Source organism: Xiphophorus hellerii, chromosome 5 (genome assembly GCF_003331165.1).
Source record: "Xiphophorus hellerii strain 12219 chromosome 5, Xiphophorus_hellerii-4.1, whole genome shotgun sequence".
NCBI classification, from domain to species: Eukaryota; Metazoa; Chordata; class Actinopteri; order Cyprinodontiformes; family Poeciliidae; genus Xiphophorus; species Xiphophorus hellerii.
This window is the reverse complement of record NC_045676.1, coordinates 10340805-10357055: the sequence shown is the minus strand read 5'-3', so window position 1 is coordinate 10357055 and position 16251 is coordinate 10340805. Positions and strand designations below refer to the sequence as shown.

At 41.9% G+C, this 16251-nt stretch overlaps 1 protein-coding gene across 5 annotated transcripts in view; it reads left to right on the top strand.

Moving 5' to 3' along the window:
• Positions 1–524: 524 nt before the first annotated feature.
• Positions 525–16251, top strand: part of LOC116719967 (BUB3-interacting and GLEBS motif-containing protein ZNF207-like) — a 34960-nt gene continuing 19233 nt past the window's right edge. The window contains exons 1-11 of one of the 5 annotated variants that reach the window (XM_032562853.1): positions 526–713; positions 1133–1259; positions 1380–1518; positions 1797–1982; positions 2138–2213; positions 2318–2379; positions 2567–2706; positions 2893–2991; positions 4158–4403; positions 4801–4954; positions 8027–8184. In XM_032562853.1, coding sequence (XP_032418744.1) covers positions 673–713; positions 1133–1259; positions 1380–1518; positions 1797–1982; positions 2138–2213; positions 2318–2379; positions 2567–2706; positions 2893–2991; positions 4158–4403; positions 4801–4954; positions 8027–8148 — 1392 coding nt within the window. In that variant the 5' untranslated portion in view covers positions 526–672 and the 3' untranslated portion in view covers positions 8149–8184. Of the gene's footprint in view, positions 714–1132; positions 1260–1379; positions 1519–1796; positions 1983–2137; positions 2214–2317; positions 2380–2566; positions 2707–2892; positions 2992–4157; positions 4404–4800; positions 4955–8026; positions 8185–16251 lie in introns of all 5 variants that reach the window. The other 4 variants (XM_032562852.1, XM_032562849.1, XM_032562856.1 and 1 more) reach the window with 4 other exon arrangements.

Here is a 16251-nt window from a genome sequence, read left to right as displayed (position 1 = left end):
AATATTTCTACACCAGCATCTGTAAACATTAAATTTAATTCCTTTATTCTCACTTCCCCCACTGTTATTGTTTGGGATTTTATGGAAAATATAGTTGATAGGGCTAACAATGAAACGTATTTTTGGTAAATTTCTAAGAGCTTTTCGATGGTTAACGTAACCAGAAAGCTTACAGAATAGACACAAAACAGAATTATAAATCTGAAACGCCTTTCTTGCACAGATATCTAACAAACGGATGCTTCTTTTCTTATATTTATATTTTTGACGCTAAGTAGAAAATGTTATTAGTTACATTTGCTTATTTTCATCACTTGGGTTTTGTATTCATATTCTTGTTGTAGATATTTCCCTTGGCATTTTATTTTACCACCCTGGGTTTACACAACACTAATAACCATAATTTTCTATGGATTTCTTAATATTAAAGTAAACTAAACGCCCCTTTTTAAGCTGAGGGGCGTCTCCACAGATGTGATAAATCTTCGTTACGTCTGTGGGCGTCTCCTTTACTGACGTCAGTTTTACGTTTACGTGAGACCGCTGAGCACAACGCTTCCTACATCGGACCTCCATTTTTGTTCTTGTCACGGGATTACAGCATGCTCTTATCAAAGAGATAATAACATCGATTTCAGTGTTTTGTGACGTGCGGTTCAGTATTTCTACATAATGGGGCGAAAGAAGAAGAAGCAAATGAAGCCGTGGTGCTGGTATCCTTCTTTAAAGTGCGAAAAAAACGCTGCGGTACGCGGGCAGGCCACAGGCTACTTGTTAGCCTGACAAAGGAAGGCCTAAGGTAGCTTCTGTTAGCACTGTCAGCTAATGTTAGCGGGGCTAAAGGCTCAAAATCAGACAAAATGTTGGATCTATTCTTTTAGATCTGTTTAATATGATTAGAAAACCAAGCTTTGAGTGTTTCTACCTCATAAAATGTTGTTTTGCTTCATCTTTCATTGCTAATTTTGAAACAAGCTAGCCACGGATTAACATCCCGTGTGTCTGAATCTTTATGTAATCTTGTTACCAAACAAGTGCTGCTGTTTCGCTCTCAAGTAACGTCATCGGTTTGTCTGTGATTCTCAGTCGGTGATTAACAAAACACGGAAAACTCCTCAACTCTTACTTTAAGGTACTGTAATCGAGACTTTGACGATGAGAAAATTCTCATTCAGCATCAAAAGGCAAAACATTTTAAATGCCACATTTGCCACAAGAAGCTATATACCGGTCCCGGCTTGGCTATTCACTGCATGCAGGTACGAGTCTCTAATCGCAATTTCTTTGAATAAGTTGAACTGAATTGGAGGGGGCGGGTAGTCGAGTGAATGTTTGTACTTGCATGCCTTGCGGGCTCACTTACTTTGCATGTATTTCAGGTACACAAAGAGACGATTGACAGTGTACCGAACGCAATTCCAGGAAGGACAGACATCGAGTTGGAAATCTATGGCATGGAGGGAATTCCAGAGAAAGACATGCAGGAGAGAAGACGAACATTAGAACAGAAATCACAAGGTACCTTTTGCTGTTACAGATCAGAAGTGGAATTTGAAGAAATTGATAGGTTTTTTGTTTTTTTTTACACTTGTTTATAACAAGGAAAGGTAAACAAGTGCAGCATTTTTCCTTCTTGACTGTATGTTTACAGTTTGAAATCAGAGGTTTACATACATCGAATAAAAAAAAAAAGTGCATGTATCTTTTCTTCTCACTGCCTGAACTTCTTTCACACAAAACCTCTTTTGTTTTAGGTTAATTAAAATTAATCGAAACTTTTCTTTTTCTGTTTTCAGAGAGTCAGAAGAAGAAGTCAAACAATCAGGATGACTCTGATGACGACGACGATGATGATGAGGCTGGACCGTCTGTCCAGCATGTAGCTGCTGTCCAGCCCCAGGCCGGGTACGTTGCACCAATGACCCAACCTGGAATGCCCCCTGTGGCTGGCGTACCTGGGATGCCTCCTGCAGGATATCAAGGCAAGGCAGAAACGATATTCTCTGTTAATTTCAAGTGTGCATCTGTTAAATTTAACATGTTTTATGCTTTTGTCTTAAATCAGATGTTTAAAATCATGTGTTGAGTGATTACTTATGTTGAATTATTTTTAAAAGAAGTAAATCTTTTGTTTTAGGAATGCCTCCGATGATGCCAGGTGTTCCTCCCATGATGCACGGCATGCCTCCTGCCATGCCTGGAATGCCACCAGCGTGAGCAATAACTCTGTGCTTTTTTTTTAGCTTTCTCTTTAACAGTTAGGTAAAGTAGTCTAGGCAATAATTTAGTATATAAAGCTTATCCAACTTGTTTACAGCATGATGCAGATGGGAGGGATGATGCCTCCCATGATGCCAGGGATGCCTGGAATTCCTCCAGGTCAGTTGTGAAAGCGGTTTTATAAATACATGATGTAGCTTAAAGTTAAAATCTAGACCAGCGGCCTGCAACCTTTACAGCATAAAGAGTCATTTCTGCTCACAAACAGGCCAAGCCTTTTTTTCTGTAAGTTGTACTCCATCTTTATTTTGTTGTTGTTGTTGATGAAGTGATGTTTGTTATTTAGGAATCCCCCCTCACATGGCTCCAAGGCCGGGGATGCCCCACATCGCTCCGACCCCTGCAGCCGGACCAATCCCCAGCCGACCTGCAGCACCAGTGGTGCAGCCTGCTGTCACAAAGCCCCTCTTCCCCAGCGCAGCGCAGGTTGGAATCCTTCAACTTCTGGGGTGGGGGGTTTAAAACACCTTTCCTCTATTATCCCCCATTGCTCACCTTTCTAACACCTTTTGATTCATGTTTAGCTCCCACCAAAGTTGTATTTGATTTCTGGTTAGCTTTTGTTGACCTGCTACGTGCCAATCCTGTGATTTCCTTCCCACCACGCTGCAGATGGGCTCTGGTGTTAACAGCAGCACTACAGGCGTTTCCTCTCCACCTGCAGACCATCAGTCTGCCTCCTCCCAGCCTCCCTTTTCTAACATGCCCCAAGTACGCTCACAGACTTTGACCAGGCCTGTGGCAGCTGCATGTTGCATAATCACGTTGCCTGCTGCGTGTCGAACGAGGCTGTTTACTAACAGCATTAGCTTGAAGGCTACTTTTAACACAAACTGTGACCTTTATCGCTGCATGTGCTTTAAATTAACATGGAAATGGCATAGACATTTGACAAGTTATAGCTTTAACAGCATGGGCTATTAAAATAAGCATTATTGTGCTTTTAAGTTAGTTGTTTTGTCACAGTACAAGATTCAGAACTCTCATTCACTTAAAACATTCTGGACTTTTTTTATATTATGTTTACAGTTGATGTGAAGGGACAGAGCTCATTCTAAGCTAAATTTCTAGCACTGTTTAAATGAACTACTCTAAATGCAGGGTTTATTCCATTAGGTTGAATTATTAGTTATCTTAGAACTGATCGATACGGCTTAAAAACAGATTTCTGATAATAATTTACATTTTTTTTGCATGCTTTTCTAAAAAAGAAATTATAAATGACTGAAAACATTTTCAAAAAGTGGAATTTATTGCAATCCTTTCTGTGAGTTGTATGGAGTATTAGCACCAGGCTACGATAATTTCTTAAGAGTCTTAAAATTACAAGAAAAGACATTTTAGTAAGAAAAAAGTAATTTTTCTTAATTTTATAGTTGGAATTTTCATAAAATAACTAGATCTTTCTAACATTAACATTATAACTTTATTCTGATAACATTAAGACTTTATTCTTATATTATTTCAAGTGTAATCTTGTAGCATTATGACTTAATTTTTGTTAAAACAAAATCAGCCTGACCCCTACATTTTCTCGTGGAATTGATCTGAACTCATTGTCAAGATAAACAGAACCTGTTAAACAAAATGCCGTTTTTGGCTGCACTTAAATCTCTCTGAACTACCGAAACCCAAGGAGTGCATTGGTGCAAAAAAATTTCTGATTTTTCCAAAAGTTAAATCTTCAAAAGCCAAAAATTTGTTACAATCGATTTATCGCCCAGCCCTAAGTTATCCAAAGGCTGGTGCTGAATCCAGAAAAAAACCCATCCTGTTCGTCTTTTAACATATTGAGTCATTTTGCATGGTAGACTGGTCAAGAAAGCATAATTTTAAAATAATTTCCCAGTAAAATGATTTGTGTTGTCTTGTTACAGGCCCAGCAGAACCCTTCAGTCGCTGCAGCGTCAAACTCACTCAGCACTGCCACGTCCTCTGAGCCTCCCAAAGCAACTTTCCCCGCCTACACCCAGCCCTCTGTCTCCTCTTCCACTTCTTCTTCTTCTAATCCCTCTAGCAGCACTGTGGCTAAACCCCCGGCCACAGTGACCAGTAAGCCTGCCACCCTCACCACCACGAGTGCAACTAGTAAGTTGATCCACCCTGATGAGGATATCTCACTGGTAAGTCGCTTCAGCTTTCCGTTTTGCTCTTTTTCACAGTAAGTAATGACTGGTTTATATAGTATGCTTAGTGATATTGACTAGTAGCTACGTTTGATCAGGATGAAAACGTCAATCAATTTGGCTTGGATGCATACTGACAGCATGTTTTTATTTATTTTTTTTATGTAAAAGTGGGCCTTTAGGTTGGGTGGTAGAACTGAGTAGTTTTCTTTTTGTGGTTATGTTGAAGGATGATTCTGAACTTGAATATCCTCAGTGTGAATTCAGGGCTCGCCAACATTGGTACCCAATTCCTCAACCTTTGTGTGAGTGTCTCTTTGAGCTGAGCTGAAAGAGGCGTGCCACGGTTCCTGCAGTCTGAATGTCTGTGTTGTGTGTTTTTCTCTGTAACCAGGAGGAGATGAAGGCTCAGTTGCCGCGTTACCAGCGTCTCATACCCAGGGCTGGTCAGGCCCACGCTGCTGCTGCCCCTCCGGTGGCAGCTGGCATAATGCCCCCTCAGCAGGGTTTGCCACCACAGCAGCCTGGCATGAGGCATCCCATGCATGGTAATTCAGAAACAAACCTTTATAAATGTTAAATTATCTTTTAGAAGTAAGCCTAAAAAAATTATAATTTAAAAATAGGTAGAATCACTGTGTTATAGTAGTAGAGTTAGGCAATACATGTATTTTATTGTTTGGTCTAATTTTTGGTTTTTGAAGAAAGTCAAGAAAGTTCATTTTTGGTAAGTCGGATTATTTATTTTTTTAAACCAGTGTATATCAGAGTGATTCAAACACAGCCAAAAGCTGCCATCTTGTTTGGCAAACATGTCTTACAGTTTGTAGTTATTTGGATTCAGATACATTTCATTACAAAATACAAGGGTCAGGCTAAGATTTTTTTTTTCTTTTGATTATGGGAATAGTCATGTGTGTAGAATAAAGTGTAATATTAGGAGAAAGGAGTGATAATTTCATGAAAACTACAAGAAAAATAAATTAAAATGAGGATGTTGAGTATCTTGTGAAGTTATGCTCTAGTATCAGTTTTATAAATAAGGAACTACTTATCTTTTAACACATCAGGTTACCAGTAGCAGGACGTTGAAATGATTGTGCAAACAGATGTCTATTTTGAAAGAGCCGCAGACTGATGTTGACTTATTTTAAGCTTGCTTTTTTCTCACTAAAACCTTTTTTTCTGGTACAATTGCACCTTTAATCTGCTGATATTGTAACTAGGGGTGGGATTCTATCGTATCATTGATAATTTATCTTGATAAATTATCAAAGGAATTATTATAAATTCCTATACTAAGATTTCTTAATATAGGAATTCTGATTTATCGTCGTCACGATAAATTCCAATTGATGTTTAAAACCCCCAAAACTGTCCATATTGTCAGGGGTATTTTATTATTTCTTTTTCCACTGTTGAATGATTAAATGCAGTTTAGTGACACAAATCACACTTCATTTTGTGACTGGTGTCCTATTCATATTACAAAGAATGTTTTTCCAAGTGTAGTATTAGTTTTTGTGTTGCAATGACTGCTGTGTCATGCACTCCCAGCCATACAGTTACCTTAATCAATCAATCAATCAATCAAATTTTATTTGTATAGCACATTTCAGCAGCAAGACATTTCAAAGTGCTTTACATCATTACAGACACAGAATCACAATGCAATATAGAATCAATCAGTAAGTCAAGTTACATCAATAAATTTGTAATTGATTACATTTCAAATACAATTCTAAACAGGTGGGTTTTTAGTTGAGATTTAAAAGAAGTCAGTGTTTCAGCTGTTTTACAGTTTTCTGGAAGTTTGTTCCAAATTTGTGGTGCATAGATGCTGAAAGCTGCTTCTCCTCGTTTGGTTCTGGTTCTGGGGATCCAGAGCAGTACCAGAACCGGAAGACCTGAGAGGTCTGGAAGGTTGATACAACAACAGCAGATCTTTAATGTATTGTGGTGCTAAGCCGTTCAGTGATTTATAAACTAACAACAGTATTTTAAAGTCTATTCTTTGAGCTACAGGGAGCCAGTGGAGGGACTTTAAAATTGGTGTTATGTGCTCTATCTTCCTGGTTTTAGTGAGAACGCGAGCAGCAGCGTTCTGGATCAGCTGCAGCTGTTTGATTGATTTGTTGGACAGACCTGTGAAGACGCTGTTGCAATAATCAATACGACTGAAGATGAACGCATGGATGAGTTTCTCTAGATCTGGCTGAGACATTAGTCCTTTAATCCTGGAAATGTTCTTCAGGTGATAGAAGGCCGACTTTGTAACTGTCTTTATGTGGCTCTGGAGGTTCAGGTCAGAGTCCATCACTACTCCCAGGTTTCGGGCCTGATCGCTGGTTTTCAGTTGTAATAACTGAAGCTGTGCATTGACTCTAGATCGTTCCTCTTTAGGTCCAAAAATAATAACTTCAGTTTTGTTTCTGTTCAGCTGGAGAAAGTTTTGGCACATCCACACATTTATCTGTTCTAAGCATCTGTTCAGTGATTGGATGGGCTCTGAGTCACCTGGTGACATCGTAATGTAGAGCTGTGTGTCATCTGCATAGTTATGGTAGCTAATATTATTTCCTGTTATAACCTGAGCTAGTGGGAGCATATAAATATTGAATAAAAGGGGTCCTAGGATGGAACCTTGGGGTACCCCACATGTGACCTTTGACCTCTTTGATGAAAAGTTTTCAATTGAAACAAAGAAATCCCTGTTCTTTATGTAGGATTCAAACCAGTTAAGCACTGGACCGGAGAGTCCGACCCAACTCTCCAGTCGATTCAGTAATATGTCGTGGTCAACAGTGTCAAAAGCTGCACTGAGGTCCAACAGAACCAGCACTGTGGTTCTGCCACAGTCCGTATTTATATGGATGTCATTGAACACTTTTACAAGGGCGGTCTCCGTGCTGTGGTGAGCACGAAAACCAGACTGGAAGGAGTCAAAGAGGTTGGTTATAGTTAGGAAGCTAGTTAATTGTTTACACACAGCTTTTTCAATAACTTTGCTGATGAATGGGAGGTTGGAGATCGGCCTGTAATTCTGCATTAGCGATTTGTCCAGATTGTTCTTTTTTATAAGTGGTTTGATTACTGCTGTTTTCAAAGCCTGGGGGAAAACGCCTGATGAGAGCGATGAGTTTACTATCTGGATCAGATCAGCAGCAATAACAGGCAGGACTTTCTTAAAGAAATACTTAAGGAGAAGTAATAAATAGATCTTGTCACTTTTACAGTTATCACACTATTACTACAGCATAATGTGATCAAACTTTTAAGTCCATACTGCCTACCCTGTAATTATGACTACCTTCTCATAATTAGAACATTTTCGTAGCCTGGCCTTAATGCTCACCTGTACAAATCACAGAAGGGATGATTGAAATACAAAACCACTTTTTGAAAATAATTTGTCATTTGTAGTTCAATTTTAGAAAAGGAAGTGAAAAAGAAAAATATCTTAATGTATGGAAAAGAAATCTGATATTTTATTCTTAAACCGTATTACCCTGTCTTACCTTTATGACTCAATATAAACTGTTAATCTCTGACTGAGTTGGACCTAAATACCTACCACCTGTTGATTCTCTGAGGACTGAAGCTGTTGCTCTCCGTTGCAGGTCAGTACGGTGCTCCTCCTCAGGGCATGCCTGGCTACATGCCTGGAGGGATGCCTCCATATGGGCAAGGCCCTCCCATGGGTATGAGGCCGCCTGTCATGTCTCCAGCCGGACGCTACTAAAGCAAAGCACCCACCACATTAGGCTGCACTGTTAGGGTTAGTGTCACATCGGACGGTTTGGGTAATTGGCAGTAAAGTTCCGCCAGAAATGCACAATTTCACAACAAGTGGAAATTTGCACATCATTGTGCTCTCTCTATATAAATATTTATACTGTGTGTAAAGATGTATGCGACTGCTTATTTTGATCAAACTCTGCTTCCAGCTCTTTGTTTCATATAGTATTAATATTCTTAGGAGTTTGATAATTGCAGTTTCATTTAAACACACAGGAGGTAGAGCGAAATGTGTATTGATGTTACATAATTAGGCTGTTCTGTTCATGGCACCTCAGGAAGGTAGATGGAGTTTCAGTAAATTAGTGTAATGTTGACACTTCATAACTTTGAATAAATGGAGGCTCTGAAAGGCAAGCAGGTAAAAAAGACTCTAATTTTTCTAAGTACTTCTTACACTTTTTTCTGACATTGGAGGATTTGTCTTCCCAAAAAGAAAAACAGAACAACAAAATTAAGTCACGAAAAACTTTTCTTGCTTCCCTCAAATTTTATTATAATTCATGTAATATTTTTGTGACAGGAAAACTCAAAATAATGAATACTTGTGGTGTGAGAAGAGAAGACTAAATAGGTTTCAAAGGTTTTTGTTTTACAAATGAAAATCTGAACAGTGTGGTGTACCTTTGTAATTAAACCCCTTTTTCAATACAGAGTAAAACCATTCTTATCCTCTTGTTGTAGGTGTTTAATAGAAATATTTGCTTGTGGTCAGCCAGACTGGATGAAGAGCAATTTTTAGGTTTTGTCTCAGATTCTTAATTTGATTTACTATGACTAGGCCAGTCAAATTCATAAATATGCTTTTATCTAAGTCATTGCAGTATAGGTCTATGTTACGGCCCGGCTCGGATGGCCGCAACAAAAAGTAGGGAGGACACGGCAAACCCAACGGTTTTTAACCCCTTGCGAGGCATTTATTAAAAAAAACACAAGGTGTCAGCGCCGCCTCTGAGTCCGGATCTTGTCTGCTTCTGTTGTCAGCCAGCCACACACACCGATTAATGGAACGGCGCTCCTTATATACCATCCAGGTCTGGGAGGCACCTCCCACAATCAAGGACCTAATGGAAAAGCAGCCTGCACTATACAGCACACACATAGGACAGCACCGCAGGGCCGTCACACCCCCGCCCATAAAAAAAGCAGGTTCCTATATGGAACCCTGCGCCAACCTAAATTCACCACAAGTGCAACGCAAACCCAGCCACCATTAACATGTTGCTCTTTCCCACATATTATACTTAGCCAAGTTGATGTTTAATGTACAGGTTCTTTCCTCAGTTCACTCTCCAGACCAGCAACTGGTGCACTCAGAAGCTCTTTAACAAAAAAAGGGAACAGGAAGAAAAACAGGCACAAAAAGCAAACATGCTACAAAAGTGGAGCGCGTGATAACGCATCGGCCATGACATTGTCTTTTCCTTTAATGTAATGAATATCCAGGTTGTAGGACTGCAGGAACAATGACCAGCGAATCAAACGCTGATTTGGACATTTCAATGATGACAGGAACGTCAGCGGATTATGATTTGTAAACACCACGATGTTAGCGCCACCACTTAAATAAACATCAAAATGTTTCAGGGCTAAGATCAAAGCAAACGTCTCCTTCTCAATCACAGAGTAGTTCAACTGATGCTTATTGAACTTTTTTGAAAAATAAGTCACCTGCCAATACCCTGCCAATACCCAGGTCATCAGTCTGTGTAAGGACAGCTCCAGCACCCACGTGACTGGCGTCCACGTAGAGCTGGAAAGGATGTTTAAGACGAGGTGCAGCCAATACAGGAGCAGCACAGAGGAGCCTTTTCACCTGCTCAAAAGCCTGTTGACAAAGGGCAGACCACTCAAACTTTACGTCTTTGCGCAGCAAATTTGTCAGCGGCACCACCACAGATGAGAAGTTCCGACAAAAACATCTGTAATATCCCACCAGCCCAAGAAAACGCATTAGCTCCGTCTTTGTAGCAGGAACAGGAAACTGCTCTGCCGCTTGAACCTTTGCTGCAACAGGGCGGACCTCACCTTGGCCAACCACACGACCTAAATAGGTAACAGTCGCCCTTCCAAACTCGCATTTGGCCAGGTTGACCGTTAACCTCGCCCCCGCCAAACGAGTGAAAAGCTCCCGGATGCGGTCCACGTGCTCTTCCCACGTGTTGGAGTACACCACCACGTCATCCAAGTAAACCGCACAACCAGTCATGTCACCAACCACTCTGTTCATTAGTCTTTGAAACGTCGCTGGCGCATTTCTCAGACCAAACGGCATTACAGTATAAGAATACAAGCCTGTAGGTGTAACAAACGCCGACACTTCACGTGCGCGCCTTGTCAATGGCACCTGCCAGTAACCTTTTAAGAGATCAAATTTACTGACAAAGTTAGCAGAACCCACCTGGTCGACACAATCATCCATTCTCGGTAACGGGAAACAATCTGGTTTTGTAACAGCGTTAAGCTTGCGAAAATCCGAGCAGAAACGCGGAGTGTTATCAGACTTGGGGACCAGAATACAAGGTGATGCCCAACTGGACATACTCGGTTCTGCAATCCCATTACGAAGCATGTAATCCACTTCAGCATCCAAGCGTTCGCGCTTCTCCAGATTCACCCTGTAAAATCGTTGCTTTATGGGTTTAGAGTCTCCCACATCCACATCGTGTTCAATCAAATGTGTACGACCAGGCGTGTCCGAAAATAGGCATGGAAATTCTCTTATCAGCTCTGCTAACTGTATAGCACGACCCGCAGGTAAGTGAGCCAACAACGTGTCCAACTTACTCAAGGTTTCGGAGTTTTTAAGACGCCCATGAATCAGGGAGCTGTCCAACCCATCCGTGTCACCGTCATCCCCCACAGGTGACAGTGCGCTGTCCGTGGTGCTGAAAGTCTCACTCCTCCCAGCAAGGTTGTCTACGGCACACGCAGGCGTGGCAACATTACTCTGTGGCTGAAATAAATCAACATCACGAGCATAATACGGTTTCAATATGTTGACATGACACAACTGGGTTTTCTTTCTCCGCTCTGGCATGGATATTAGATAGTTCTGATCGGAAACCCGCTCCAGAACTGTATACGGACCAGTGAATTTCGCCTGAAACGGAGAAGTCACGACTGGACACAAAGCCAACACTTGATCACCCGGCAGAAATGTGCGCGCCTCAGCACGCCGATCAAACAAGCTTTTCATTTTTTCCTGGGCCACAGTCAATTTCTCCTTAACGAGTTCCCGTGCCAAATACAATCGTCTTCTGAAACCATTAACATAATCCACCAGGTTTTTCGGTGGAGCAGGCTCCTTCAGCCCGTCCGCCACCACAGCCAACGGACCCTTCACGGTGTGCGCAAAAACCAATTCATTTGGGCTAAACCCGGTGCTGTCCTGGGTTACCTCCCTGGCGGCCAGCATTAGCCAAGGCAATCCTTCCTCCCAGTCACCCGCCAGTTCTGTACAGTAAGCGCGCAGGAGAGACTTCAGAGACTGGTGGAAGCGCTCCAAGGCCCCCTGACTTTCTGGATGATACGCCGTCGCTTTACTGTGTCGCACCCGTAGCTGTTTCAGAACCTGACTGAACAAATGAGATGAAAAATTAGTTCCTTGGTCAGACTGTATTACTTTAGGGATGCCAAACACCGAAAAGAACTGAGTGAGTGCACGTACAACTGACCTAGCAGTAATTGTACGTAACGGATAAGCTGCTGGATAACGTGTAGTTTGACACATCACAGTGAGCAGATATGATGACCCAGCCTTTGAGCGGGGTAACGGGCCCACGCAGTCGATTATCAAATGCTCAAATGGTTCAGATGCGGCAATAATTGGGCTTAAAGGAAACGGTTTCAAAACCTGATTAGGCTTGGCAATGAGCTGACAGATATGACACATTTTAACATAAGACGAAACGTCCTTTTTAAGACGCGGCCAGAAAAAATGTCTCAGAACCCGGTCATACGTTTTGCGCACACCAGAATGGCCAGCCTCGTCATGAGCAACTTTTAACACTGCGGAGCGGAGTTTACTGGGAACCACTACCTGAAACACCGGCTCACCCACAATGTCAGCATGTGGTGACCATTTCCTCACCAACAACGCGTCCTGCAGGAAGTATCCACATGCACAGTCCGTTATTTCACTCAGCGGGCGCACCTGATCGAAAAGAGTCTTCAAAGAAACATCGGCTTGCTGCTCCGCCGTGAACTCGCTGCAAGACAGAGACATAGGAAAACTGGACAAAGGCAAATTAATTTTAGTCGCACATTTCTCCTCTTTCCCGCTCCGCGCGCGCGCCATGGCCCGAGTAACTGCGCATGCGGTAAATACATCCGAGAATTCCCTGTGATTCTCATCAATCTGAGAAACGACTCGCTCAACTGGCACCGAGGTAACCAGCCCATCCCACGGCACAGTGTCCGCCCACAAACGCGTTCCAGCTAAACCGTTACCCAAAATCACAGAGACTCCGTCAATTGGCAAAGCAGGGCGCACAGCTAATTGTGCGACACCAGTAAATAGTTCGCACTCGAGAGACACCTCATGTAACGGAACAAACATTACGTTTAATCCCATTCCCCGAATCGGAACACAGGCACCTGTCTCAGACTCCGCCGAGAACGGTAACACGTCAGCTCTAATGAAAGAGTCAAACGCCCCAGTGTCTCTCAGAATCTTAACTTGAACCCTTTCCCCGCCGTTTGGCAGTAACACAAACCCCTCACGAATGAAAGGCAGATACGAGTCACCTACTTCAGAAGAGCGAGAGCTCCTGGTGGTCATCGAAGGACTCCGCACCGGCGCAGCCAAGCCAACTCCTTTAGGAGCAGTGTGAAACTTTTTCGTTTCAATCTTGAGCTGATGACAATTCGCTTTAATGTGTCCACGTCCGTGACAGTAGTGACAAACCCGACTATCTTGGACCGGACCTTTAAACTGTCTCGCCTCAAGTTGCGTAGCGACACCAACCCGATCAATGCGGTTCACGTTTCGCCCAAAAAATCGTCCGAAACCCACATGATCTGAAAAATCCTTATGAGTCAGCACGTAATCGTCTGCCAACACTGCAGCCTCTGACACGTTCTTAACTTTCTGTTCATTAACGTAAGTGGCGATGTTTTCCGGTAAGCCATTTTTAAATTCCTCCAACAAAATCAGGTCGCGGAGCTGATCAAAGTTCCTAACGTCCTGTGCAGCGCACCACCGATCAAATAAGGCTGTTTTAATACGGCCAAATTCAGTGTAACTTTGAATGTCGGCTTTCTTATAGTGGCGAAATTTTTGTCTATACGCCTCAGGCACGAGTTCATAGGCTTTTTCCACTACACTCTTCACTTTATTATAATTTAAACTGTCACCAGCTGACAGCGAGGCATAGGCTTCCTGTGCTTTACCGGTAAAAACGCACTGCAAAAGCAACGGCCAAACCTCCTGAGGCCACTTCAGTGTCTTTGCCACACGTTCAAACAAGACGAAATATTTATCCACATCCAACTCTGTAAACGGTGGAATCAAGCGAATGCATTTGCTTACGTCAAACTCGGCCCGCGCAGAACTACCATCCTGATCAACAAAAACGCGCGCAGACTCGCGTTTCGCAGCTGCCTCCAATTCCAATCTGCGCATCTCCACTTGATGGTGCAGCTCTCTCTCACGGAGCTCCAAACGACGCATTTCCAACTCCAACTCCATTTTACGCACCTCAGCGTTAGACGCCCCAACTTCACCCAGGGTGGTGGGTTCGGGAGTTGGCAAAATGTGTTGCTCAACCAACGCGGCATACAGTTGCCTTTTAATAACCCCCTTTTTCTCCTGTTTAACCACAGGTACTTCAAACTGAGCAGCAATAGCTATGAGATCGTTTTTAGTAGCAACACCAAACTTCTCCAAAGAAGGCTCAGCTACAAAATCGTCCAGATCAAACTCCATCCTTAAGCAAAACTGTAATCGCACACCACAGGAAGAGAAAAAACAAGCGAAACCGCAAATACAGTGAAAAGTGAAAGGAAATTGAAACCAGTGCACAACGGGCCCAAAGTAATTATGTCCCCACTATACTTAACCTGCCTGCCACGACTCACCTGCCTAACTAATACCTGGCACTTCACGTGGATCGGCGGCGGGTTTATTAAGCACTAACCCAGTAAGAAATTAATCTTACGGAATGCCCCCGAGATCACTGCTTGCACAGTGAACGCTAACCGCAAACCCCCACGACACTACCAAGAAAACAAACAGGTGAAGTCTAAAGCGACAGCACCTCTTAGCCTAGCAGGAGACACAATCACTAGAGCAGAACCAACATTGATGCACAAGGCCCAAAACATTTCACTCACCTGTATACCGGACCAATCTACCAAACAGGCCACAGCTGCCCACAACAAACAAACCGGGTAAGAAAGCCGCGTCCTACCTACAACGATGATGTCACCGCGTACTCCTACAAATAGGAAAAAGATCAATGAAACACGTCATGCACTCAAACCAACAAATTTCCAAACTGTAGAAAATTTGTTTTTGACGAGCCCCCATTTGTTACGGCCCGGCTCGGATGGCCGCAACAAAAAGTAGGGAGGACACGGCAAACCCAACGGTTTTTAACCCCTTGCGAGGCATTTATTAAAAAAAACACAAGGTGTCAGCGCCGCCTCTGAGTCCGGATCTCGTCTGCTTCTGTTGTCAGCCAGCCACACACACCGATTAATGGAACGGCGCTCCTTATATACCATCCAGGTCTGGGAGGCACCTCCCACAATCAAGGACCTAATGGAAAAGCAGCCTGCACTATACAGCACACACATAGGACAGCACCGCAGGGCCGTCACAGTCTAACTTTAGTTTTTCAATTGTGGTCCTGCTAGAAGATGAACTTCCATCCCGTCTCACATGCTTTTCAGCCTTTTTTACTTCCTTTTCTTATTTTATAACCTAACTTTAAGGTTAACCTTGTTCCTGACCCGTTTGGTCTGTTCCTTTGTCTTCATGATGGTGTTTATTCTTTTGTGTTCTCTAAAAAATACCTCTGAGATATTTGAGATTTAATTACACAACAAATATATAACTTCTGAAGACATTGCTTGCTCTGGATTTTATTTAGCGGTATCATATTAAAGGAAGCTGAGATGAAATACATGCCACTTTTTTTTTAGATTATTATTTGTAAAACAACATAAACATGCACAACCATACACTAGTTTGTGTCTGCCAAACAAATAAAATACCATAAAATGACATATAAAAATAAATTGAATGGGTGTTAATTATTTCTTATATGACAGAGATCGTCATTGTAACTTTGCTGATTCATTTGTTTCATTTTTCAACTTCATAAAATATATTTGCTTCATTGTTAAACTTATGAAAGCCATTATTTTAAACTATAAACTGTTTATCTGTAAATAAAGCAAAGTAGTTTAGCCTCAATCCATTTGTAAACAAAATTGGGCTCAGCTGGTACCTACAAGAGGTCAAAGTTTGGTTCAGAGATCAAGTAATGATCTAGAGAAAGGTCACTGACCTTTTACACACAATTCACACTCTGACATCATCCTGGAAGTAGTAGACATTAATATAAAATCTCAATATGTTCTCTTTGGGACTGCTGGTGTGAACACAGCTGCCTGTCCGTGTGATAATGTATTCACACAAAGCCAAAGAGTCAGCTACTGTGGGCACTGAGGAGGCTCTGATGAAGGCTGGATTTGTAAAACTCTGACTGAATAAAACCTAGCAGTGGATTTTGATCACTAGGAGTACTGCTGTACAATTTATTTAGAGAGAAACGCAGTGGTGGATTTAAATAATGTTAATATCAACTTCTTTTTGATATCTTTTAAAATAATGTAGACGATATATATACGGTATATACTGTATATATACTGTATATATATATATATATATATAAATATATATATATATATATATACAGTACAGACCAAAACTTTGGACACAACTGTGTGTCCAAACTTTTGGTCTGTATTGAGTGCAGACCAAAAGTTTGGACACACAGTTGTGTCCAAACTTTTGGTCTGCACTGTATATATATAT